The sequence below is a fragment of the Podarcis filfolensis genome (assembly GCF_964270895.1).
Source record: "Podarcis filfolensis genome assembly, chromosome: 13".
In the NCBI taxonomy this organism is placed as follows: Eukaryota; Metazoa; Chordata; class Lepidosauria; order Squamata; family Lacertidae; genus Podarcis; species Podarcis filfolensis.
In genome coordinates this window covers 5,024,476-5,052,106 of record NC_139615.1, presented here as the reverse complement: position 1 = coordinate 5,052,106, position 27,631 = coordinate 5,024,476, and the positions used below count along the sequence as shown (strand labels likewise).

The 27,631-nt window shown below is 46.8% G+C and overlaps 2 protein-coding genes and 1 long non-coding RNA gene across 3 annotated transcripts in view; 1 reads left to right on the top strand and 2 right to left on the bottom strand.

The window, feature by feature from the left end:
• On the top strand, window positions 1–26,814 carry LOC310746817 (arachidonate 12-lipoxygenase, 12R-type-like). Its single transcript, XM_083580944.1, has 15 exons — window positions 1–259; window positions 1,714–1,918; window positions 3,120–3,204; window positions 4,404–4,526; window positions 5,643–5,746; window positions 7,480–7,652; window positions 13,802–13,945; window positions 15,055–15,258; window positions 16,174–16,260; window positions 17,379–17,548; window positions 19,343–19,464; window positions 19,617–19,717; window positions 20,604–20,774; window positions 24,220–25,695; window positions 26,234–26,814. Exons 1-14 carry the CDS (start codon window positions 110–112, stop codon window positions 24,397–24,399), a joined length of 2,019 nt encoding a protein of 672 aa, XP_083437070.1. The 5' UTR covers window positions 1–109; the 3' UTR covers window positions 24,400–25,695; window positions 26,234–26,814.
• LOC310747015 lies at window positions 22,199–23,377 on the bottom strand. The gene is made up of 2 exons (XR_014540833.1): window positions 23,319–23,377; window positions 22,199–23,241 (listed from the first exon to the last, which is right to left on the bottom strand). It is a non-coding gene; the product is annotated as an uncharacterized lncRNA (long non-coding RNA).
• Window positions 26,269–27,631, bottom strand: part of LOC310746816 (hydroperoxide isomerase ALOXE3-like) — a 25,388-nt gene continuing 24,025 nt past the window's right edge. Inside the window, exon 14 of the mRNA XM_083580943.1 lies at window positions 26,269–27,596. Coding sequence (XP_083437069.1) covers window positions 27,405–27,596 — 192 coding nt within the window. The 3' untranslated portion in view covers window positions 26,269–27,404. The remainder of the gene's footprint in view (window positions 27,597–27,631) is intronic.

Here is a 27,631-nt window from a genome sequence, read left to right as displayed (position 1 = left end):
CCTTTGAACAGCCAGACTCTGGGTGGGAAACAGGAGGAGGGAGAGGGAAAATAAAAACCTCGCTGGCTTTCATCAAGGTTTCTGGAAAAGTCCCGCAGCTGCAGCGTCCATGGCTAGTACCTACAAAATCCGGGTTGCCACAGGCAACTACCTGTGTGCAGGGACCATGGATTCGATCTCCATCACTTTGGTGGGGTCTCGAGGGGAGAGCCCCAAAACCCAGCTGGATAAATGCGGCAAAGACTTTTCGCCCGGAGAGGTGAGTGCTTTGGGTTTTCGGAAGGCTGCCTAGCTCAGCATTGTCAGATTTCAGCAGGATTTTAGCGCAGCCCTAATTTTTCATTTCATTTCAGTTTTAATTCATGTACGGCCTTTCTATGTTACTATACACAAGGCGGTTCACAGCAACAAAATATACAGCAAAGAACGCACACCTTATAATCATCTGATCCAATACAAAAAGCCATAACAAAACGTAACTTTAAAATGGAATGAAATAAAGTAATACGTAATAACCTATTAGGGACGCGGGTGGCGCTGTGGGTTAAACCACACAGCCTATCACTTGCCGATCAGAAGGTCGACGGTTCGAATCCCTGCAACGGGGTGAGCTCCCATTGCTCAGTCCCTGCTCTTGCCAACCTAGCAGTTCGAAAGCACATCAAAGTGCAAGTAGATAAATAGGTACCACTCTGGCAGGAAGGTAGATGGCATTTCCGTGCGCTGCTCTGGTTTGCCAGAAGCGGCTTAGTCCTGCTGGCCACTTGACCCAGAAGCTGTATGCCGGCTCCCTCGGCCAGTAAAGCAAGATGAGCGCCGCAATCCCAGAGTCGACCACGACTGGACCTAATGGTCAGGGGTCCCTTTACCTTTACCTAATAACCTATTAGAATATAATAGTGCATGATAAAATTAACTCTCAAAACATCAAACAGACACTTAGCAATGACAATAAACAATGATCAATACAAAGGACTGAAAGGCACAATGCATAAAATACCACGGTGCATGCAAAACCATGTAAAAGGATCAAATTAAGAAACAAAGGCAACATCCAAAATGATTATTTTTAAAAATCCATGAACTCCAGTGCTCCCTTCCCAGCTGCTCCTGCTGTTCTGATAGCCTAGTGATGGGCTAAACCTTCGTGAAGATGCAGGTGATGGCGTGAGTGGGTGGAGAGATAAACTCAAAACTGATTTATTGTGTACAGAACACTTTTGGGTTGGGTTAACTCTCAGGCTTACTGCCAGAATCCTTTAAGAAAGTCCTGTGTCCTTTTGCCGGAGGGGAAGGCGGTTGCGAAAACACCACCTTCTTTGCGTTTCGCAGCCTCTTTCGGTTGCCATGATGCCTTTAACAATGGGTAGGCAAACTAAGGCCTGGGGGCCGGATCCAGCCCAGTCGCCTTCTGAATCCGGCCTGCAGACGGTCCGGGAATCAGCGTGTTTATCCATGAGTAGAATGTGTCCTTTTATTTAAAATGCATCTCTGGGTTATTTGTGGGGCCTGCCTGGTGTTTCTACATGAGTAGAATGTGTGCTTTTATTTAAAATGCATCGCTGGGTTATTTGTGGGGAATAGGAATTCGTTCATTTCCCCCCCCTCCAAAATATAGTCCGGCCCCCCACAAGGTCTGAAGGACAGTGGACCGGCCCCCTGCTGAAGACGTTTGCTGACCCCTGCCTTAAACTCTCCCCTTCTGCCTCTCAGGTGGGTGAATATGTGGTCCAAAGCAAACAGGACTTGGGTCCCATCCTGCTGGTCCGGCTGCACAAGGAGAAGTACAGCATCTTCCCTCAGACAAACTGGAACTGCAGCTATGTTGAAGTGGCCACCCCCCAGGGAGAGACATATCGCTTCCCCTGCTACCAGTGGCTTCTGGGGTTCCAGACCCTCGAGCTCAGAGAAGGGGCAGGTGAGAGACCCTGTCCGGCTTTCTGGTATTTCCACAGAGGGGAAGGAGCGACGCTTTTCTGGCTTGGCGTATCACACCCAAGACTTCCTTCCCACCCGATTATCATCCCTCATGGCCAAAGGCTCCGTGCTGCCACAGCCACCCACTCCATGAAGGATATATACAGTGGTACCTCAGGTTACAGACGTTTCAGGTTACAGACTCCGCTAACCAAGAAATAGTGCTTCAGGTTAAGAACTTTGCTTCAGGATGAGAACAGAAATCATGCTCTGGCAGCACGGCAGCAGCAGGAGGCCCCATTAGCTAAAGTGGTGCTTCAGGTTAAGAACAGTTTCAGGTTAAGAACGGACCTCTGGAACGAATTACCGTATTTTTCGCTCCATAAATTTCCCTCCTAAAATGTAAGGGGAAATGTGTGTGTGTGTTATGGAGCGAATGCAGGGGGGAGGCAGGGAGGAAAAGCCCCTGCGGCTCTTGTGGGCTTTTCCCCAGGAGGGAGAAGGGACTGATGTGGCCAGTCAATCCCGTTTCCCTCCTCGTGTAAAAGCCTGCAGGAGCCGTGTGCTCCTTAAAGGGTGCGCGGCTCCTGTGGGCTTTTCTACAAGGTGGAGGAATTCCCCCACCTCCCGCAAAAGCAGGGAGAAGGTCCCTGAGCTGCTCTTTGGGGCTGTGGGGGGGGGGGCTAACCGGGCTTTCCCCTCCAGCCGCGAGAAGATCTGAGCTGGGATAATATTTTTTCCCTTGATTATTTCCCCCTCTGAAAACTAGGTGCGCCTTATGGTCAGGTGCACCTTATGGAGCGAAAAATACGGTAAGTACTTAACCCAAGGTACCACTGTATATATTTCATTGTAATTATGATTGTTATTGACTCGCTCTTTAGCCAAAAAGGCTCCAGGTGCGGCTTACGAGGTCTGTGGCAAGGTAGTATCTGCCCTGAGGCTGACAATCTGAAAGTCATGACACAAAAGGAAAAAGCGATGGGGAGGGAAGAAGAAGGGAAGCAAGCTCAGGCTTGAGTTCTGGAAGCGGCAGTCCTTATTAGAATTAGATCTCTGGTTCTCCAAAGACAGGGCTGTGGCCTCAAAGCTGGCCCTGGGTTCAGAGGGATGGAGCCAGGTTGCCAGAGAAAGCCCCGCCCTGCGATCTTTCCTCTCCCCCAAAACTCTCTTTCCATCCCGCCCGCCTCTCTCCCCTCCAGCCAAAACCGTTTGCATGGACAAGGAGAACGAGCTGCTCTTACAACATCGGAGAAATGAGCTGCGAGCGAAGCGACAGGCCTACAGGTGAGCAGATTCTGTGGCTAAGCTCACCTGAACGGGCCAGGAGTCAGCTGCAGGGACGAGGCAATCTGTCAACATTGGGTTCTCCCCGGACAGCGCCATATTGTACAATTGAAAGCACATTTCATACATGGCTTCCCCCAAAGAGCGCATGCAGTATTTACCGTATTTTTCGCTCTATAGGACGCACCTGACCATAGGACGCACCTTGTTTTAGAGGGGGAGAACAAGAAAGAAAAAATCTCCCCCTCTCTGCTCAGCGCCCCTTCAGCGAAGCGGCAGGAGAAACGGAGCCCCTTCCATTTCTCCTCCCGCTTGGCTGAAGGGGCGCTGCGCAGCTCTCCCTCTCTGCTGAGGCCAGGAGAGTCTTGCTCTCCCGGCTTCAGCAAAAGGAACCCGAAGCCTTCGGAGTGCAGCGCAAGGTCCTGCTGCGCTCCGAAGGCTTCAGGCGGCTATCCCTGAAGCCTGTAGCGCACCGACCCCTCTCGCTCTCCAGGCTTCAGCGAAAGCAACGCGTAGCCTCCGGAGCGCGGAGGAAGCGCTCCCTCTGCGCTTCGGAGGCTTCGCGTTGCTATCGCTGAAGCCAAGGAGCCTGCATTCGCTCCAGAGGACGCACACACATTTCCCCTTAATTTTTGGAGGGGGAAAAGTGTGTCCTATAGAACGAAGAATGCGGTAGGTTCCCGAGAATCTCAGCAACTTCCTACTCCTCATGGTTGGCGTAATATGCTTGGCAGTGTGAAATCTCAGGAACCGAATAAGATTTCAGGGCGCTTGCTGAACCGTACATTTGAAGCGCTTACTGCAAAGGAAACTGGGAGCTGTCCTTCGGCAAGGGTGCTGGGAATTGTAGCTCAATGAGGGGGAACTACATTTCCCAGGGTTCTTTGGGAGAAGTCGTGTGCGTTGAATGTATGGTGTGGTTCTCCCCAGAGTTTCTCACTTTCCCCGTCTTTAGTTTTCCACATTTCCAAATCACTTTGAGGGGCTTTTTCTAAGTGCCTGCGAAAATTTAGCAGCATTTCACGGCAAAATTCCCTATGCTCGTTTTTTTAAAGCACTTTTGAGTAATGCACACAGTTCTGCAAGCAATTTTCATCAGATATAATGCACATTTGTATTTTTGCTGATACGTTGATTTTTATGCAGTTTCCCCCCATTTATGGATTTTTGCAAACGTTTATGTTTATTTGTTGGGACAGATATAAAGAATACCAACCGGGCTGGCCCCAATGCCTAGATGTTGACTGCGTAGACAATTTGCATCCAAACGATCAGTATTCCTGCAGGCGATACAGTGCCTTCCAGGTGCAAATGGTGGCTTCGTAAGTATCTGTTGGGACATGGGTGGCAGAGGCGGGAGCTAGAGGAGGGATGAGAGGAGTTCCCCAGGATCTGAACTTGTGCAATAATTCTGGTTCAACCGTTTTGCTCATAGCAAATTTCTCACCCTGATCTCGCCACTGTGATCCACGCAAGTTATTGTAACTCGCTCTACGTGGGGCTGCCCTTGAGACTGACCCAGAAACTCCAGCGGGTTCAGAATGCCACGGCGAGACTCCTTACGGGGTCCTCGCTGCGAGATCACATTCACCCGGTGCTTTACCAGCTGCACTGGCTCCCGGTGGAGTACAGGATCAGGTTTAAGGTGCTGGTTTTAACCTTCAAAGCCCTATACAGCCTAGGACCCTCGTACCTACAGGACCGCCTCTCCTGGTATGCCCTGCGGAGGACCTTAAGGTCCACAAATGACAACATTTTGGAGTTCCCAGGGTGCAAGGTGGTTAGACTGGTCTCCGCTAGGGCCAGGGCCTTTTCAGTACTGGCCCTGACTTGGTGGAATGCTCTGTCACAAGAGACTAGGGCCCTGTGGGACTTGACATCTTTCCGCAGGGCCTGCAAGACAGAGCTGTTCCATCAGGCCTTTGGCCAAGGCACAGCCTGACCCCCTCCTTTGGCAATCCTCACAGAACTCTAGCCCAATGGTTGCCATTAATCTGATTCGAATTAATTTTATAATGAAATGATTTTAGAATGTTTTATCATTCTACTGTTGTTAGCTGCTCTGAGCCCAGCTTCAGCTGGGGAGGGCGGGATATAAATAAAAATTATTATTATTATTATTATTATTATTATTATTATTATTATTAGATTTTAAATGTACCGACAAGGGAACAACCATGGATTGGCAAGAATGTACCTCTGTGTGGAATAAGTGGCGGAAGTATAAAATTCCCAGCCTTTTTGCCATTAAGACTTGTAGAGCAGACAGGAACTCAACAGGTGAAGTTCCTCGCTATCATGCTTATCTATGCTGTGGGAAATATCTATGCTGTAGCTGTTTTATTTCTGCCAGTCATGGGGGGAAGAAACAAGAGGAGCTTTGGAGACCCAGTATCCCCCACTTTTCAATATGTTTTATTTTCCTTTCTGAATGCCAGAGAAGTTGAGTTGAAACTGAAGGGCTTGCTGGATTGTAAGAATTCTTGGCGGAAGCTGGATGATGTACGGAGGGCTTTTTGGTTTTATCGATCCCCTGTTTCAGGTCAGTATCTCCATCCAGACCACATTCATCCTATAAAACATTATTATTATTATTATTATTATTATTATTATTATTATTATTATTATTATTTCTATACCACACTTCATCCAAAGATCACAGGGTGGTTTACAATATAAAAGCAAAACAAAAAACATACCATGACAACAAACAAAACCAATAAACTCACTCCAAAGGCCTTAGAGAGTTTAATTAGCCAAAGGCCTGGGAGAAGAGGAATATTTTTGCCTGGCGCCGAAAGTGATGTAGTGAAGGTGCCAGGTGAGCCTCTCTAGGGAGAGAGGATTCCACGAATGGGCAGCCAACGCAGGAAAGGCCTTTCCTTTTATTGCCACCATCCAGACCTCATATGGAGGCACACAAAGAAGGGCCTCAGGTGATCACTGGGTCCAGGGCAGTTCATCTGGAGAGAGGCAGTGCTTGAGGTCTTGCAGTCCTGAGCCGTTTAAGGCTTTATAGGTCAAAACCAGCACTTTCAATTGAGAACGGGGAACTAATTGGCAGCCAGTGCAATTGAGCCAGGATTGACATTATCTGCTCAAATCTTGCCCCGGTGACCAACCTGACTGCCGAATTCTGCACCAGCTGAAGTTTCCAAAGCATCTTCAGAGGCAGCCCAGCATATAACAGGTTGTAATCATCTAACCCCAAAGAATTCTGGGAGCTGTAGTTTGTTAAAGATGCTGAGAGTTGTCAACAGACCCCTGTTCCCCCCTCAGAGGGGTAAAATCCCCAAAATTCCTTGTGAAAAGCAATTGATAGTTAAACCACTCTGGGAATGGCATGGCTATGATCCTAAAATCTCATTCAGCTCCTGAGATTTCACAGTTCCAGCATCTTTTCCCAGCCATAAAGACAGCAAATTCTTCTGGCTGAGATTTCCAGGAGCCTAAATTCTGCACCTGCTACCACAGTCTAACTCTAAGCCTTTTTCTGTGGCCACGCAGAATCCTGCCAAACATGCAGACCTATTAGACCCACTCGGTCTCAGTCCAGTATACCTGAAGGAGCGTCTCCACCCCCATCGTTCTGCCCAGACACTGAGGTCCAGCGCAGAGGGCCTTCTGGCGGTTCCCTCACTGCGAGAAGCCAAGTTACAGGGAACCAGGCAGAGGGCCTTCTTGGTAGTGGCGCCCGCCCTGTGGAACGCCCTCCCACCAGATGTCAAAGAGAACAACAACTACCAAACTTTTAGAAGACATCTAAAGGCAGCCCTGTTTAGGGAAGCTTTTAATGTTTAATAGGTTATTGTATTATTATTGTAAGAGCTGTTCAACAGTGGAATTTGCTGCCAAGGAGTGTGGTGGAGTCTCCTTCTTTGGAGGTCTTTAAGCAGAGGCTTGACAACCATATGTCAGGAGTGCTCTGATGGTGTTTCCTGCTTGGCAGGGGGTTGGACTCGATGGCCCTTGTGGTCTCTTCCAACTCTATGATTCTATGATTCTATGATTTTAGTGTTTTGTTGGAAGCCGCCCAAAGTGGCTGGGGGGACCCAGCCAGATGGGTGGGGTATAAATAATAGATGATGATGATGATGATGATGATGATGATGATGATGATTATATTACTTTATGGATGGGAGGAACTGAGGACTGAAGGACTTTTGCGGTTCGTCCCATCTGCCCCCACCCCTGAATAAAGGCCTCCTCTAGCACACCCACCAAAGGAAATCTGTCCTCTCTGATACCTTACCGTGGACATCTCTGTGTCCCCAGAATACGTCAGCACGCACTGGGATGAAGATGCTTTCTTTGGGTACCAGTATCTCAACGGAGTGAATCCTGTCGTCATCCGGCGCTGCACTGAGATCCCCACCAATTTCCCCGTCACACATGAGATGGTTGCCAAATCCTTGGAGAAGAACAGCACCCTGGAGGAGGAGCTGAAGGTAAGAAGACAGGGCGGGGGGCCCCCACCTTCCTAACACAGCCTCACAAAGATCTCAGCTGCGATCAGGGATACCCTTCGCTCTATCCTCTTGCTTTGTTCCTTTTTCGTGAATTGTTGAGCCCACTCTGCTTTTGCTGCTCGTTCTCTTTCGCAATTTTGATGCTCTTTCGTAAGATTCCGTAATTATCATTGAAAGCTTTGGTTGTTTACATTGTCTCCAATAATTTCACATAGTTTTGCTACAGACTTGGGATGTATGAGTCAATGGAAAGAAGATACAATTTATATTATTAGACAGGCAGCTAGACAGATGCCACTTTCCTTTTCTTTTCAAAATAATTTTTATTAATTTTCCGATACGATAATCTTTATGGTCATTGTCCCATACAGAACAACGAAATTGAAAAAATCTACATCAGACGTTCAAAAACCAACAAGCCTGCTATCCCAGCTATCCCAGCCTGGTTAACCCCCTAAAAACTCTGATACCCCATAATTGAATACAATATACTCCCACAGAGACTACCTTATGCTACGTTTAAAACCAAAATCGCATTTGGATAGAAACTGTTTCTCAGGCGGCTAGTCCTAGTCTTTATAACCCTGTCCCTTCTTCCAGAAGGCAGAAGCTGAAAGAGATCATTTCCGGGGTGCGCACTATCCTGCGCTATCTCTGCAGCTTTCTTATGGCACCTGAAAACATAGATTTGATCCAAGGTGGGAAGAGCGCACCTAATTATTCTCTCCGCAGTCTTTACAACCCAGGACAGCATTGTTTCCCCCCTGACCGTGCAGCTCCCAAACCACACACACAGACCATAAGTTAATACACTCTCCACAGTACAATTTGAACATATATAATCACATCATTATTTCCACTTGACCTCTTTGGCTCTTTTGAGCCTGTCAACTTCCTCCCCTCCCACCTCTTGGCTTTCAAAGTAAACCTTCATATCACAGCATTTTATATATTTGCGGGCCCACGCACTAACCCTGTCCTTGGGTCCCCTCCCCCCCCCACAAAGGACGAGACCTGACAAGCAGCTATGGGTTCGAATTGGCCACAACTTTATTGAATTCAGATGTAGGCAACCTGGAAATGTCCTTGGAAGGTATTCCTCTCAACCCCACGGGGGGCTGAGGATGTGGAGGAAGAAAGTTGCAATGTGAGGGGACCACAACTGTGAACTTACACAGCGCACCCACGCACACAATGTGAGTTTGACCTACTTGCTGCCTCTCTAGGGCCAGGGACTCCCACAAACACCCTTTAATGCAGCCTTTCTCAACCTGTGGGTCCCCAGATGTTGTTGAACTACAACTCCCATCACCCCTAGCTAGCAAGGCCAGAGCTCAGGGATGATGGGAGTTGTAGTCCAACAACATCTGGGGGACCCACAGGTTGAGAACCGCTGCTTTAACGGGACCTGCAAAAACGCCGTGGCATGGGGGGTGCATGAGATGTCACCCCCTTTCACTCGAAGATAGACTAAAGGATACCTAACATGAGTCTTGGCCGGGGACCGGCCCCTAAACGTACCCCCAGGCCACACCCCCACTGACAGCCCATTGGCCCACCAGGTGGGGGGGCCAAGCCCGCAGTTACCTGGTGGGTGACACCTGGCCAGGTGGCACTGCTCGGGGCCACAGACTCCACCCACCTGTTGGGAAGGGGTGAGCAGGAATTTCCAGTTCTAATAAGACATCACAAAATACCTCCAAAGTTTAAATAAATATGGAAACATATATTTTTTAGATGTCCTTTTTATGTTGAGATTCGTAGAGACCGGTAATGAGAGGGTTCTTCATCCAACAGAATGCGATTAAAAACAAGAATAGAGAGAAAGGAAGGAAGGAAATCCTGAGACAAATAATGGACAATGAACAAAAATTAATTAAGAAACCAAATAATCTGAAAATAAAACAAAACATCAAAGCCCTGCAGACGCAATTCGCAATGATTATAAACAAAGAGGTGGAATGGAATATCAAAAAGCTAAGACAAAGAAATTTTGAGTTCGCCAACAAATCAGGAAAATGGCTTGCATGGCAAATTAAGAAAAGAAAGGAACAAAGTACAATTAACAAAATTATAGTGGATGGAGAAGAGGTAGAAAATCCCAAAGGTATTAGGAAAGGATTCTTGGACTTTTACAACCATTTATACAACAATAGAGAAAAGAATAACATGAAGAAAATAGAAAGATTTCTAAGAGAAAAAAAGGTGCAAAAGATCCCGACAGAAAAGAAAGACAGACTGAATGCTCCAATTGAGAATGAGGAAATAACTGAGATTATAAAAGAATTGAAAAAAGGAAAGGCACCAGGACCGGATGGTTTTACATCTAGTTATTATAAAGAACTGAGGCATACCTTGACAGTACCATTGAAGGAAGTTATGAATAATATTCTGAAACAACAAGATATTCCGGAAACGTGGAAAGAAGCCTTTATTACACTTATTCCTAAGCAAGATTCCGATTTGACACAAGTGAAGAATTATAGGCCGATCTCATTGCTGAACACAGACTATAAGATTTTTTCTGGAATATTAGCTAAAAGATTAAAAAAGATTCTGCAGGAAACTATTCATGCAGACCAGGCAGGTTTTCTCCCAGGCAGACAGATGAAAGACAATGTGAGAAATATAATAAATATTATAGAATATCTGACTGCCAGGAATGAGAAACAAGCTATATTAATGTTTGTGGATGCGGAGAAGGCCTTCGATAATATATCGTGGGAATTTATGCTAAAAAATTTAGAAATGATGGAAGTTGGAAGCGACTTCTATAATGGAATAAGGGCAATTTATTCAGAACAAAGAGCGAAATTGATTGTAAATAATATACTTACAGAAGAAGTTAAGATACGAAAAGGTACTAGACAGGGATGTCCTCTATCACCATTGTTATTTATAACGGTCCTGGAGGTCCTCTTGTGTTCAATTAGGAATAATGGAAAAATAAAAGGAGTGACAGTCGGTCAAAATGAATATAAAGTTAAAGCCTTTGCCGATGACCTGGTAATAACAATAGAAGACCCCAAAAACAGTTTAAATGAAGTATTAAATGAGATAGATCAATTTGGCAGAGTGGCCGGATTTGTGCTAAACAAGAGGAAAACTAAAGTAATGGTCAAAAACATGGACCAGAGTATGATAGAAGAAATGCAAAGAGAATCAGGGATTGAAGTGGCTAAAAAGATAAAATATTTGGGAATCTGGTTAACCCCAAAAAGTATTGACTTATATCAGAACAACTATATACCGGTGTGGAACGGAATTAAGAAAGACTTGGAAACTTGGAGTAGAATGAAATTATCTTTCTGGGGCAGAATATCAATGATCAAAATGTGTGTGCTCCCAAAGATGTCATTCTTGTTTCAAATGATCCCTATAATCAGGGGAACAAAGATCTTCAAAGAGTGGCAAAGAATGATTTCAAGATATATCTGGCAGGGCAAAAAGCCTAGAATACAATTCAAGTTATAAACAGATGCTAAGGAAAGAGGCGGTTTTGCCCTGCCAGATTTGAAATTATATTATGAAGCGTCTTGTCTCTGTTGGTTAAGGGAGTGGATAAAATTAAAAGACAACAAATTACTAGACTTAGAAGGTTTTGATAATAGATTTGGTTGGCACGCCTATTTATGGTTGGAGAAGAAGAAAATCCACAAGGGTTTTGATAATCATATTTTCAGGAGCTCCATAATTGAAATATGGGATAGGTATAAAAATATATTGGAACCGAAAGTTCCACACTGGTTGTCACCACTAGAGGTAATGAGTGTAAAGAAAATTAATATGAGAGAGAATTGGATTACCTATGGTGAGTTAGTAATCAAAGAGGGGGGGAAATGGAAAATGAAGCCATATGAGCAAGTTAAAGATTATGTTTATGACTGGTTGCATTATCTTCAGGTAAATGAAATGTTTAAAAAGGACTTTAAAGAGAGAGGATATACAGAGAAAAAATCGAAATTTCAAACAGAGATAATTGACAATGATGTTAAGATAATGTCAAAAATGTACAAAATACTTTTGGAGTGGCAAACAAAAGATGAGGAGATTAAGTCGGTAATGATACACTGGGCCAGAGATTTCGGTTATAATATACAGTTGGCTGACTGGGAGAAGGTATGGAATGAAAATATGAAATTTACTGCATGCATGGCGTTAAAGGAAAATATTATGAAAATGGTATATAGATGGTATATTACACCCGTAAAGTTAGCAAAAATGTTTAAAACATGTAACAAGTGTTGGAAATGCAAAGAAAAAGAAGGATCATTTTATCATATGTGGTGGGAATGCAAGAGGGTAAAGGGTTTCTGGGAAATGATATATAATGAGTTGAAAAAGATGCTTAAATATACGTTTGTAAAAAAACCAGAAGCCTTTTTGTTAGGAATAACAGGAAGAGAGATAAATAGAAGTGATTATAAACTTTTTCAGTATGCAGTAACTGCGGCAAGAATACTAATGGCCCAAAAATGGAAACAAGAGGAATTACCGACCTTGAATGAGTGGAGAACGAAGCTTTTGGATTATGCAGAATTGGACAAAATGACTGGAAAAATCAGATATCAGAAAGACCACAAATTCATCGAGGACTGGGGAAAGTTTACGGATTATCTGAAAACTATCTGTGATGAACAGACAACGCTAGTGGGTTTTAAGGAGGCTTTGTGATAGTAAAAGGTATATTGTAAAAAAGAAATAGTGAGGAAAGATAATAGAAAATTGGCAATAGCATATAGAAAATGCGTGAAGGTTAAAAAAAATGGATGATTGAGGGATGTGTTGGTGGAAGTTCAAAAATCGGAAATTTGTAAACATGGTTGTACGGATTTATTTGGGAAGCAAAAATTTAATAAAAATTTATTATAAAAAAAAAAAAAGAGATTCGTAGAGACACCATTGATCCTTTGCTGAAGAGGCTCACCCATCTTTCAGACAAGTCTAAACTTAATTCTCTCCTCTTAGGCAAAGATCACAAGGCATCCTGGCTGGTAGCCAGATTCTGCGCCCAGATTTGTAGGCATATATCATCCTCTAGAATAAAATAGCTTACTAGGGAAATGCTGAAGTTGCCCTTTGGGGCGCCTCAGGGTCAATTTCTTATGGTAGCCCAAATCTCAGTTGTACGGGTGTATGTATATATCTCAATTTTAACTCATGAGCTATTGCTGCAATCTGCTCCAATTGTATATTTTATCTTTATGAACGCTGTTTGTCTTCTTATGTTATGTGAGCTGGTCTTTGACTGTAATAAATTATCTATCTATCTAAATATAGAAAGGTAAACAATTTCTCATTACAAATCTTCAGATAACCCTACTAGTGTTGTTAACTGCTTACAACGATCTTTCAAATATCGTATAAATTTACTCCAGTCCTTTTGGAATACTTGATCATGCTGGTTTCAGATTTTCCCCGTCAGCTTTGCCAGTTCCTCAAAGTCCATCGTTTTTATCTTCCACTCTTCTTTCGTTGGTATTTCTTTCTGTTTCCATTTTGGGGCTAAAGGGGTTCTTGCTGCTGTTGTTGCATACATGAACAGTCTTTTATCTTCCCTTAGTACCTCTTCACCTACTATACCCAGTAAAAAGGCTTCTGGGCTTTTTTAACAAAAGTAGTTTTGAACATTTTCTTTAACTCATTATATATCGTTTCCCAGAAAGCCTTTACTAGATGCCATTTTTCATTTTGGAGGCGTATTATTGTCCTACCTCACCCCTCCGTCCTATTAATGGCAGGCTTTGACTTACAGAGGGGACGCGGGTGGTGCTGTGGGTTAAACCACAGAGCGTAGGACTTGCCAATCAGAAGGTCGGCAGTTCGAATCCCCGTGACGGGGTGAGCTCCCGTTGCTCGGTCCCGGCTCCTGCCAACCTAGCAGTTCGAAAGCACCTCAAAGTGCAAGTAGATAAACAGGTACTGCTTCAGCGGGAAGGTAAACTGCGTTTCCGTGCGCTGCTCTGGTTCGCCAGAAGCGGCTTAGTCATGCTGGCCACATGACCCGGAAGCTGTACGCCGGCTCCCTCGGCCAGTAAAGCGAGATGAGCACCGCAACCCCAGAGTCGGTCACGACTGGACCTAATAGTCAGGGGCCCCTTTACCTTTACCTTTACCTTGACTTACAGAAGGGCACCATCTTCCTCATCGACTGCCAGATTCTGGAAGGCGTCCCGGCCGCCAAACTGAACGGTTCCCTCCAGCATATCTCCGCTCCTCTCTGCCTCCTGCACTCGACTCCCCTGGGGGAGATGATCCCCATTGCCATCCAGGTAACGCCCCGTCTCCCTCTGGGGTGGCAAATTCTACCAAGCCCCACCCCGGAGCTGGAGGGATTAATTCTCTTCCTCACCCTCTTTCTCCCCCCCCCCCTGTACCACAACACTCAGGCCCTTCTATTATTTCAGTTCCCATGAAACATCCCAGAGTAATTGACAATAAAAACATAGATATTTTTTTTAAAAAAGGATGATTTCAAATCCAGGGCAGACGCAGAGTGGGATCGGAATCGCTGCTTCAAAAGGCGTGTTGAGAAAAGTAGACATGTTCGTTTCAATGGGTCTGTCCTGAGCAGGGCTTAGTTGACTACAGCGCTTTGGTTTACCAGCAGGGGTCAGCAAACTTTTTCAGCCGTGGGCCGGTCCACTGTCCCTCAGACCTTGTGGGGGGCCAGACTGTATTCTGGAAAAAATATATGATGAATTCCTATGCCCCACAAATAACCCAGAGATGCATTTTAAATAAAAGGACACATTCTACTAATGGAAAAACACACTGATTCCGGGACCGTCCGGGGGCCAGATTTAGAAGGTGATTGGGCTGGATCCGGCCCCCAGGCCTTAGTTTGCCTACCCATGGTTTAGAGCAGTGGTGTCCAAACTTTTTTCAAAGAGGGCCAGATTTGATGAAGTGAAGGGCCGTGAGTTGCTGAGCGTTTTTTAGTGTTGAAGTTGTTGAGGTTTTTGGGGGATTTTACCCCTGGAAATAAACTGTCACAGGGGCCAGATTGAACCGATTAGGCCCCCGAAATGGACTTTGGACATGCCTGGTTTAGAGGATAAAGATTCCTGGCTTTGTGACGCTGCCTCATGGATGGAGGCCTGGTGGGTGAATAGTTTTGTACAACTCAGAAGTGCAAACATATTCCTACGGAAGCCTGACTGCAAAAAAATATGGGTTTACTCCGTGTTGACCTGCGAAACCATTTTCACTTCCCTCCCAAGCATAGCTGTCAACTTTTCCCTTTTCTTGTGAGGAATCCTATTTGGAATAAGGGGATTTCCCTTAAAAAAAGGAAAATGTTGACAGCTATGCTCCCAAGGGACTAGTAACTTGCTCTCGAAAAACGACGACGGCCTCAACAATGTTTTCCTGTTTCCAGCTCACCCAGCAACCCGGACCGGAGAGCCCCGTCTTCTTGCCCACCGATTCGGAGTGGGACTGGGCGCTGGCAAAGCTCTGGGTGCGAAACAGCACTTTCCACATCCACGAGGTGCTCACCCACCTGCTGCACACCCACTTGGTGGTGGAAGTCTTCCTGCTGGCAACTCTGCGGCAACTGCCCATGTGCCACCCGGTGCACAAGGTGGGTGCGGGTTGCAGGGGAGGCTTTTCCATTTGACTTTGCAGAGAAATCATTTGGTCAGTTTGGAAGTCAAAATGGTTTCCAGGGTTGTTTTCCTGTGCTGCTTCAGACATGTGGTTTGTATATTTATGTACGTGTTTGCTTGGTACATTTATGAACATTTATTATATATATAAGACCTTAAATTTTTTATTTCATTATTATTAGGGAATTGGCTTGGCAACATTTGTGTCTATTAGTTCCAATGGCATGCAAAGAAACATATGTTGGGAGGAAATCACTCTAAACCTCCTTCATGGGATGTTTTTAAACAAAGGGAGGGGTGGCCATCTGCCACGGATTTTTTACCTGCATCGTAGGGGGTTGGACTTGATGGCCCTTTGAGGTCCCTTAAAGGTAAAGGGGCCCCTGACCATTAGGTCCAGTCGTGACCGACTCTGGGGTTGCGGTGCTCATCTCGCCTTATTGGCTGAGGCAGCCAGCGTCCAGCTTCCGGGTCATGTGGCCAGCAGGACTAAGCCGCTTCTGGCGAACCAGAGCAGCGCACGGAAACGCCGTTTACCTTCCCACCGGAGCGGTACCTATTTATCTACTTGCACTTTGACGTGCTTTTGAACTGCTAGGTGGGCAGGAGCAGGGACCGAGCAACGGGAGCTCACCCCGTCGCGGGGATTCGAACCGCCGACCTTCTGATCGGCGAGTCCTGGGCTCTGTGGTTTAACCCACAGCGCCACCCGCATTGGGGTGCCTTACGATTCTGCAATTCTATGAAAATATTTGTGGAGGGTGGACATACCCAGAGTTGGCCTGAGCAAGGTTTGGGGAAGGGGATGATCTCACCTCTCCCTTGGGCTCCCCCTACCCTCTGTGACCTCCTTTCTCTGACCTTGTTTTATTTCTCTCTCTCACCTGCAGCTGTTAATCCCACACTTCAGATATACGCTCCATATCAACGTCCTGGGCAGGGGGAACCTCTTTGCTCCAGGCGGCCTCATAGACCTGGTAAGCGCAGATTTGCTTAACCCTTAGTCGTCTGATCCTGGGGGCAGTTGTCCACAATTAAGATTTTGCGCCACATATGGGAAATAAACTGTTAATAATAATAATAATAATAATAATAATAATAATAATAATAATAATAATAAATTATTTATACCCCACCCATCTGGCTGGGTCTCCCCAGCCACTCTGGGCGGTTTCAAACAGAATATTAAAAACACGATACAAGATCAAACATTAAAAACTTCCCTAAACAGGGCTGCCTTCAAGTGTCTTCTAAAAGTCAGAGAGTTGTTTATTTCCTTGACATCTGATGGGAGGGTGTTCCACAGGGCGGGCGCCACCACTGAGAAGGCCCTCTGCCTGGTTCCCTTTCACCTCACTTCTCGCAGGGAGGGAACCACCAGAAGGCCCTCAGAGCTGGACCTCCGTGTCCAGGCTGAACGATGGGGGTGGAATATGCACAGCTTGCAGACTTAACATAGAATGAGAGAACAAGAAGAACATATATTTAGAGAAGATTGGAAAGCGTTTATTGAATATATGGGAAATAACTGTGTACAGCTGAAAATGCTGGCAGCATTGAGATAAATTCAGCAGTGTAAATAAGTTTTGATGGATGGAATACTGAATGGTATAGTTTTTGTAAAATATGCAGGGTTTTTTTTATATGTAACATGAGCCATGGAAAGCGGAGAAGGGAAGTCATTGATATCTTAAGGATGTAAGAAAGAGTACTTTAAACTGTAAAACAGAAAATTTAATAAAAAATTATATACAAAAAAAGAAGAAATAATCATAATAGCAGCAATAATAATAATATAATGAATACAGGTGCTTTCCTGTTTCTGAGCTCAGCAACTTTCCTGCTTTACATACCATCCAACTTTTTCAGACCCCAAACTGGGACATGTGTCTTCTGGGATGCTCTCCCAGGAGATTTTCGCGACCCATACCTTTCTGCCCTCCCAGGTGCTTTTTCAGCGCAAGAGCACCCAAAACGGCTGCCGTGATCTCTCATGAAAAAACGAGATGTCCCGTTTTTCCCAGGGCACTTGGCGGTTTTGCATTTGCTCCTCCGTGTTACAAGCTCCTCAAAAAGGGCCTTTTCTCTCTCCCAGGCTATGGCCACGGGCTTCCACGGTCTGTCACACCTGCTGGCTAAAGGTCTTTCAACACTGACATATTCCACCCTCTGCCTCCCCGACGACCTCCGAGAGAGGGGGCTGGAGTCACTCCCCGGCTACTACTACAAGGAGGACGGCATGAAGCTCTGGGAAGCCATCGAGAAGTGTGATCCTGGCTCTGGGAGGGTGGAGAGGGACAAAGCAGAAAGCGAGAGCAAGCCAGTACGTTTCTGAGCGCAATCCAAAGTGTTGGTGCTGACCTTGAAAGCCCTAAACGGCCTCAAAGACCCAGTAGACCTGAAGGAGCGTCTCCACCCCCATCGTTCTGCCTGGACACTGAGGTCTAGCGCCGAGGGCCTTCTGGCGGGTCCCTCACTGCGGGAAGCGAAGTTACAGGGAACCAGGCAGAGGGCCTTCTCGGTGGTGGCACCCGCCCTGTGGAATGCCCTCCCACCAGGTGTCAAAGAGAAGAACAACTACCAGACTTTTAGAAGACATCTGAAGGCAGCCCTGTTTAGGGAAGCTTTTAATGTTTAATAGGTTATTGTATTTTAATACTTGGTTGGAAGCTGCCCAGAGTGGCTGGGGAAACCCAGATGAATTATTATTATTATTATTATTATTATTATTATTATTATTATTAGCCTTCCTGCTGGGGACACTGGGAGGGTTGCAGAGGCAGACCTCCAGCCCATCTCTTCAAATCCTGGAATTCCTAGACTTGGGAAGGAACAAGATTTAGACTATTGCTAAGTAGGTCGTGTCGTTTGCAAGCATAATCTCACTGGGGGAGAAGCCATCATTACGGACACGCTTAGGTCAAGAGAGTCTCTCTGGCGCCTTCGTCGGTAAGATGGTTCAACCATCAGACATAAAGTCTGTGAGACTAGATGAGGCCAATGGAGGCCCATCTGCTGCAGCATTCTCTTTTCACAGTGAATAATAATAATAATAATAATAATATACCTGTATACCATTGTTCAGCCCGGGCACTGAGATCCAGTGCTGAGGGCCTTCTGGTGGTTCCCTCATTGCAAGGTTACAGGGAACCAGGCAGAGGGCCTTCTTGGTAGTGGCACCCACCCTGTGGAACACCCTCCCTTCAGATGTGAAGGAAATAAGCAGTTATCTTATCTTTAAAAGACATCTGAAGGCAGCCCTGTTTAGGAAGTTTTTGATATTTAGTGCTGTATTGTTTTTAACACTCGATTGGGAGCCTCCCAGAGTGGCTGGGGGAACTCAGCCAGATGGGCGGGGTATAAATAATAAATTATTATTATTATTATTATTATTATTATTATTATTATTATTATATTACTAATAACTAATATCCTGCCCATCTGGCTGGGCCTCCCCATCCACTCTGGGCGGCTCCCAAGCGAATATTAAAAACATGATAAAACATCAAACATTAAAAACTTTCCTAAACAGGGCTACCTTCAGGTGCCTTCTAAAAGACAGATAGTTGTTTATTTCCTTGACATCTGGTGGGAGGGTGCTCCACAGGGCAGGCACTACCAGAAGGCCCTCTGCCTGGTTCCCTGTGACCTCACTTCTCACAGGGAGGGAACCGTCAGAAGGCCCTCGGAGCTGGACCTCAGTGTCCAGGCTGAATGATGAGGGTGGAGATACTCCTTCAGGTCTACTGGGCCTTTGAGGCCATTTAGGGCTTTCAAGGTCAGCACCAACACTTTGAATTGTGCTCGGAAATGTACTGGGAGCCAATGTAGGTCTTTGGGGACCGGTGTTATCTGGTCTTGGTGGCCGCTCCCAGTCACCAGTCTGGCTGCTGCATTCTAGTCTAGCATGCGACAGTCGTGCTTTGTCAGCTGGGGACTGATGGGAGTTGTAATCCCACACCTCCGGAGGGACTGGGCAGAAGGGAAAACCATTTCCTCCTCCTGTGCCCTCACCAGCCACTGCCACCGACGCTTTCCCTTCTCCTCTCACTGCTGCAGCTTTGTGAAGGGCATTGTCCATCTCTACTACAAAAGTGACAGTTCTGTCAAGGAGGATCCTGAACTCCAGGCCTGGGTGGCTGAGATTTTCGACAAGTGCTTCTTCCATCGAGAGTCCTCTGGTAAGATCTGCTTCCCGTGCCCTCTTCATCGCGAGCTACAAAAATGGCCGCCGGACCCTGAATCGCCTCATTCTGCGACCACCTCTGGTGGAGGTTGGGGGGGGTCAGTTGAGTGGGGTGGCATCTTGACCCCGATTTTGCTCTCCTTCCAGGCTTCCCTGAGCATCTAGAAATCATTGCCCAGCTCACCAAATACCTCACCATGGTGATATTCACCTGCTCCATCCGCCATGCCAGCGTCAACAACGGCCAGGTTGGGGTCATCATCTTTCTCCTGTTCTTTAACTCTGTGGAATGCAAATGATTGCATAGAGAGGGAGAGGAGAGGGAGAATCGTGTGTACGTGTGAGAGAGGGGGGAGTCAGAACAGCATTCCTTATCCTCATGGAAGGGGACGCGGGTGGCGCTGTGGTCTAAACCACTGAGCCTCTTGGGCTTGCCGATCGGAAGGTCGGCGGTTCGAATCCCCGCAATGGGGTGAGCTCCAGTTGCTCTGTCCCGGCTCCTGCCAACCTAGCAGTTCAAAAGCACACCAGTGCAAGTAGATAGATAGGTACCGCTCCAGCGGGAAGGTAAATGGCATTTCCGTGCGCTGTGGCACTCCTCACAGTCTCCCGTTGCACCAGAAGCGGTTTAGTCCTGCTGGCCAAATGACTCAGAAAGCTGTCTGTGGACAAACGTCGGCTCCCTCGGCCTGAAAGCAAGATGAGCGCCGTAACCCCATAGTCCCCTTTGACTGGACATAACCATCCAGGGGTCCTTTACCTATCCTCATGCCCCCCAGATGTCATTGGACTTCAGTTCCCACCAGCCACAACCACCACAGCCAATGGCCAGGTGAAACAGGAGTGGTCTCCAACAACACCTGGAGGTCACCAGGTTGGGGAGGAGTGGTGTAGACAATTCTGAGCCAGGTGGGCCAAGGGACGGCATCCGTAGAAGGCAGTTTCCAATGCTGGTTCCCCAGCCTCACCCAATGGAGAATCTCCTTCCTTCGTCCAAGGTCCGATCCCAGCGAACATCCTGCGGATCTCCCAGCTGACCCATCTCCCCAGGCGGAGGCGGAGGAAGGGAGGAAGGGTGCCAGGTATCTTTTGACCACCCAGGGCCCTCTAACCTAACCAGCTCTTCTTCTCCAGTTTGATTTTGGCGCCTGGATGCCCAACTACCCCTCCTCCATGAGGAAGCCGCCCCCGAAAATCAAGGGCGGGGCGACGTTCGAGAGCGTCCTGGAGACTTTGCCGGACGTCAGCACCACCTGTAACACTTTGCTGCTCCTTTGGCTGCTTAGCAAGGAACCGGAGGATAGGGTAAGAGGAAGACGGGAGGGACGTTGATGGGGGGTGTTTATTGGGTTGTTATTTTGATTATATATGTTGTGGTTTTATGTTTTGATTTTGTTCGGTGAACCGCCCTGAGACCTCCGGCTATAGGGCAGTATATAAATTCAATACAGTGGTACCTCAGGTTACATACGCTTCAGGTTACATACGCTTCAGGTTACATATGCTTCAGGTTACAGACTCTGCTAACCCAGAAATAGTGCTTCAGGTTAAGAACTTTGCTTCAGGATGAGAACAGAAATCGTGCTCCGGCGGTGCGGCAGCAGCAGGAGGCCCCATTAGCTAAAGTGGTGCTTCAGGTTAAGAACAGTTTCAGGTTAAGTACGGACCTCCAGAACGAATTAAGTACTTAACCCGAGGTACCACTGTAAATCAATCATCATCAGGGGTCAGCAGACTTTTTCAGCAGGGGGCTGGTCCACTGTCCCTCAGACCTTGTGGGGGGCCGGACTATATTTTTTGGGGGGAAATGAACGAATTCCTATGCCCTGCAAATAATCCAGAGCTGCATTTTAAATAAAAGGGCACATTCTACTCATGTAAAAAACACACTGATTCCTGGACCATCTGCTGGCCGGATTGAGAAGGCGATTGGGCCGGATCCAGCCCCCAGGCCTTAGTTTGCCTACCCATGATCATCATCATCATGGACTCTTAGAATTGTAGAGTTGGAAGGGAAACCGAGGGTCATCTATTCCAACCCCCCACATTGTGGAAATCTCAACTAAAGCATCCATGACAGATGGCCATCTCCTTATCCGGGACACAGCACAGCCAGAGCAAGAAAAGGTGTATGCTGTATTCTGCTACAAAGCAACCAAAGGGCCAACCTGAACAGGACAGTGTCGAGTAGTGGTTAGCGCTGGACTAACTCAGCGATAAGGCTCCCTTGGTGAAGCTGGGCTAGTCATTCTCTGTCGGCCTGGCCTACCTTGCAAAGTTGTTGTTAGGGTAAAAGTGTGTTGAGGAGAAACCATGTATGCAGCTGCCATGAGGCCCTCGGAGGAAAAAGGGGGGGGTGAAGGGTGGGATTCAATTAGGTTTCACTCACTGAAATAAATGCACACAGTTAATTCGGTTCAGCAAATCTGCTCTGAGGAAAACTTAGTTCAATACCACGCTAAATGTAATAATATTAGGAATGTTGGGGGTATTAGATTCATTTCACATTTATAGGCAAAATTACCTAATTCACACTTTTTTGGGGGGTGGAGAACACAAATCGGAATGCAGCCATCTGTTGGAAGTTGTATTTGCCTGAATTTTGCAATGCGATTCTCTAACCAAGCAAGATGTTACCAAAATACAACATAATCAAGTGAAAAATTGTACGTGAGGCAAAATTTCATACAAAGAGGTTATATTAGGAGAAACCCGCACCGAAATGCTGATTAATTTTCACGAGGAATTGCTTTTTATTTTTTTATTTTGATACTTTTGCAAATTCATGGCAATGTGAATAACTGAATTTTAGAATGGCAAAATGAGAAACTGAGAAAAACCAAAGCCGACAGATTCGCCCATCACTAAACCATATAATCTGAAATTCATTTTGTTTATTTAACAAATCTTACACGCGGCTTACTAGAACAAAACACCTCTAAGCAATTTATTGTTTTCCTATAAAGTGGTTCAATTAATTGTTACGGCTCTGAATTTTATTGTGTTATTAACTTCCTTAGCGGCTCATGGGCTATTACCACCAAGAAGTTATTCCCAATGTTGAGTCAGAATCTCCTTTTTGTAACTTTAATCCATTGGTTCAGGTCCTGCACTCTGGAGCAAGAGGAAACAAGCTTGCTCCATCTTCCATGGAACAGACCTTTACCTATTTGAAGATCGCTATCATTGTCACCTCTTAGACTCCTAAACATCCCCAACTCCTTCCACCATTCAGACTTGGACGCCCTACTCTACACACCTTCCGGCTTGTCAATATCATTTTTTAAACTGTGATGTCCAGAATTGGACACAGTATTCCAGGTGGGGTCTGACCAAGGCAGAATAGCGTGGGACTATTACTCCCTTTGTCCTGGACACTAGACTTCTGCTGATGCAGCCTAGAATAGGATTAGCCTTTGTTGCTGCTGCATCATGCTGCCGACTCGTGTTAAGCTTGCGGTCTTTTAAGACCCCCAGTTGCTTTTCACATCATCTATGCTTTTTTATAGGGTGGGGAGTAGAGGGCACTGGGGACGAGTTTATGTGGGATGTAATCCACTGGGAGCAGTCAAGTACAACATTCCTTGTTTTCCTAGAGTGGACATGCAAGGGAATGTTTGGTCCAGCCAGTTGAAACTTCCTGTTCCTCCTGGCCTGGAGCATCCGTCCTTGCACATAGGACTAGTGGGTGGGCATGGCCTTTCCAGACCTGGTAAAAGGACAAGGCATGCTGCTACTCTCCCTCTTTCCCATCTTTTTTTCATCCTGAGAACTTCCTGAAATGAACTGCTGGCTGCCAGCCAAGCAGTCTCTCAGGTCCTCTCCCTTATGGAGTAAACCTGTTAGTACAAGTTTGTAACTTTAACCTTAAGCCTGCCTTCAGGGATCACACTGTGCTCTGCCTGATCTTCTTATTGGTTAATGAATATGACTGTGGTGTCTTTATTCTTTTAGGAGGGATTCAAGGAGTTGTTGTTGTTGTTTAGTCATTTAGTTGTATCCGACTCTTCATGGCCCCCTGGACCAGATCACGCCAGGCACTCCTGTCTTCCACTGCCTCCCGCAGTTTGGTCAAACTCATGCTGGTAGCTTCGAGAACACTGTCCAACCATCTCGTCCTCTGTCGTCCCCTTCTCCTTGTGCCCTCCATCTTTCCCAACATCAGGGTCTTTTCCAGGGAGTCTTCTTCTCTTCTCATGAGGTGGCCAAAGTCTTGGAGCCTCAGCTTCAGGATCTGTCCTTCCAGTGAGCACTCAGGGCTGATTTCCTTCAGAATGGAGAGGTTTGATCTTCTTGCAGTCCAGGGGACTCTCAAGAGTCTCCTCCAGCACCATAATTCAAAAGCATCCATTCTTCGGCAATCAGCCTTCTTGATGGTCCAGCTCTCACTTCCATACATCACTACTGGGAAAACCATAGCTTTAACTATACGGACCTTTGTTGGCAAGGTGATGTCTCTGCTTTTTAAGATGCTGTCTTGTGTTACCAGGCAAATATTAGAACATGTTTCAATCTGGACAAGCCAGATTGAATTGCGTATTGTCTTAAGAAACTCACACGAGTTTGCAACTAGCTTTCTGCTGTGTAAAGGAACTTGCTAATGCAAATTAGGAAGGATGTTAATAAACAATATACCCTCTCCTGCCACCCTGAACATTCCCACAGTTTATAGCACCAAGGGGGCAGTGGCCCCCAAAGGTTGGGAAACACCTTTTCTAGAACCTCACCCTCGTTTCTCGTCTCCCTCCAGAGACCGCTGGGCTGCTATCCTGATGAACATTTCACAGAAGAGGGGCCGAAGGAGGTAATCGCAGCTTTCCAGAACCGCCTGGCCCAGATCTCCATGGAAATTGAGGAGCGGAACCGGAGACTGCCTCTGCCGTACCACTATCTCAACCCCCCGGAAGTAGAAAACAGCACGTCCATCTGAGCACAGCTGTCTCCCAGCCTGCTCTGCAAAGAGGCGCCTTGAAGACTACGGTTCCCAAAACCAGAAACCCAGGGATGCCCTATGGACCTGCCACACCCCATAGCGTTGAAACGTTGAACCTCCAAGTTGGGCTTTCAGGCCTGATGCTTGCAAAGGTGACCAGATCCGGCAGGAGAGTGGAGTTGTCCATCTTTTCCAGCTCTATTTTGTACGGCATTCACTACTGGTTGCTCCTGAAACTGCTCGCCTGCTCCTCCAACACCCCCCAAAAAATATATTGGAGAAACTGCAGAACACCACATGGCGATGGTGCACCTTCGAAATGCACCTTGGCCTCCTTTCTCCCGGACCCCTAGGAAATCTCAGGCCTCCAAGGCTAGATTTGGGACAGGTAGACGAAGTTGCATCTTAACCTAGTCGAACTGTGAAAGTCATTCCCACGGGAGGCAGCGATGGCTGTCAACTTGGGCAGCTTCGAAAAAAAAGCACACCGGTTGGTGGAGGATAAGGCTGGAAATGTCTGCGAAGCCTGAATGGCTAGGTTCTCCCTCCACTGTCAGAGGCGACGTGTCTCTGAAAACTAATTGCTGGGGCTCATCTGTGGGGAGACCGCTGCTGCTGATCTCAGGTGCTGCTTGTGGACTTGCCCCCGGGATATCTATGTTAGGATATAGTTCCGTTCCACCTTAAAAGGAACAGGCATGACTGTTGTGTGTCACATGCCTGTTTACATTCCAGCACAGCTTGCTGGGAACTTCCATTGTATATTGCTTTTGCTATGCTGCTGTTTGCTTGGACACGAAGGGAAGGAGACATGTTTTTCCTTTGTTCCTGATGCTGAATAAACGCTTGTAAATAACGCTTACACATGTCTCTGTCCGCCACTTCCGTTGTGAGAAGTTGTTCACTCTGCTGATAAGAGCGTGCTCAGCTTCTGAAGGCTTCTGAGGCTCGAGTCACTGATCGATGCTGTTCTGAGAACCGGAGTTCGCCTGGCTTCCGGCCGGTGGCTGGAGCCAGCTGGGGGCCTGCCAAATGCCCCCGTCTCCCCGGACGCATCCCAACAATCTGCTTGGCTGCTGTGAGAACACGATGGTGGGCCTAGATGAGTCTTTCATCTGACCGAACATGTGCTCTTCCTTCCTTCCTAAGTTTCGCTAGTTTCAAAAACAACTGGTTTTCCAACTTGTGCACCAGTTGCTCTTATCTTTGGCCACTTTCCCCCTGTATTTCTAGGGAGCGACTAATAAACATTTCCCTTTCAGGCTTGCCTAACCATTACAGAATCATAGAACTGTAGAATTGGAAGGGACCTGAGGGTCATCCAGTCCATAGCTGTCAACTTACAGATTTGAAAATAAGGGACCAGCAGCCTCGAAAATAAGGAATCAGCAGCTAAAATAAGGGATTTTCAGGGCACAGGTATGTTCAGCTTCTGAGCCCCTCCGAGCCAAAGGCAGAAAGCCCAGCCAGCAGCCAAATGAAGCCTCAAGCGGTGGTTCCCACAGCGCAGCAACCCGGCAAAGGGGATGCAGCAAGGAAAACCACCGTCACCTCTCCGCTGGGAAGCACTGAGCAAAGGCGAGTCCCCAGGCAACGCGGCCGATTTGATTGGCACAAGGCATGCAAGCTCCACCCCCCAGTCATTCTTAGACTCCTTATTGGGTGAGCAACGCAGCCAAGCAACCCAGTTGGAGCCTCCCTCCTCCCTGGCCGGCAGGGAGGGAGGGAGAGGAGCTGCTTCCTTTGAAACCCGGGAAATTTAAGGGACATCATCAATAAGGGACAGCAGCGGGACACGGCGCTGGGATAAGGGACTTTCCCGCCAAATAAGGGACAGTTGACAGCTATGATCCAGTCCAACCCTCTGCAATGCAGGATTCTCAGTGAAAGCACCCATGACAGATGACCATCCATTAATATATCTTGTGCCCCAAATATTTGGTTTTGGTGAGTTGTGGAAGTAGTGTGACTATTTGGGATACAATTTGAATTACTTTTTTGAGGGAGATGTATACAAATGCCCCCATTTTCCTAGCAATCGGGGTGTCTTGGGTTACCCATCTTTCAAATGTTATGGCTTTAGCTCAGGCTTCGCTCAATGGGGTGGTGGCCCCCAAATGTTTCGGACCACAATTCCCATCAGCCCTGGCAACATATGATCATGTCACGGATGCTTAAGTTGAGATTCCTGCATAGCAGGGGGTTAGACTAGATGACCGTTGGGGGTCTCTTCCAACTCTACAATTCTGTGACTCTATGGCTCTCTGTTGGCCAATGGGAGTTATGTTCCAAAACATCTGGACGCCACCCTGTGCTTGCAGTAGGGTGTAGGATTATTGTGACCAAGGAACAAAGCCGCAAGCAGGAGAGTCAGAGCAATGTTGGGCGTCTGCTTGAATCCAAGGCTGTGGCTATGGAACAAACTAGAGTCTCTTGGGATCAGCTCAGGTTGTATATATCGTATGTGTAAATAAACCATATATCATAAAGACACCACAGTCTTTGCTGTGCCTCATTCCCAAAAGGGAACACAAACTCTGGCGAGTGTCTGGAACCCCTAAAACCTCACACCACTCTGTGTTTCCTTGAAGAGGGCCTGTGAGCGAGGCGTGTCTGAGCTGAAACGGGGGGGAGGAATAGCAATAATCCCTGAGCGGCTTGAGCAAACGGAGCAGCAGAAGAACAAGAAGTTCAGTGAAATGAAGCAGAGTGCGTGAGGAGCCTCATTAGAGAAAAAAGCGTGACACTGTGCAAGGTGAGGGCCCTGCTAGAAGACGGTGCTAACTGTATGTCATAGGATACTGGGGCTGATGGGAGTTGTAGTCCAAAACATCTGACAGGCGACTGTTTGGTGAAGTGTAACCTGCAACACCCACCACAAAGTGACTCACTGCGCTGAGGCTGATATTCACTGCATCTATGTGAATCACACTTATCAGAATGTGCACCCAAATATAGGCAAATGTAAGAGCGGCTTGAGATGGATTCACCACCTGCAGAGCTTATATAGCGACGCTGTTCTCTATCTCAGGCGGGTACAGGTACTCATAGCCAGAAGGGATCAGTTTGGAGACAGACTCGTTCCTTTCCTCGATTTCCTGGGAGATCCTGTGCAGGTCCTGCTGAAAGGCCTCAATGAGACCCTTTGGGGCATCCTCTGTGAAATGCTCCTCGGGATATTTCCCCAAGCGTATCTGTCAAAAAGAGGGAAAATATCTGGCTAAGCAAG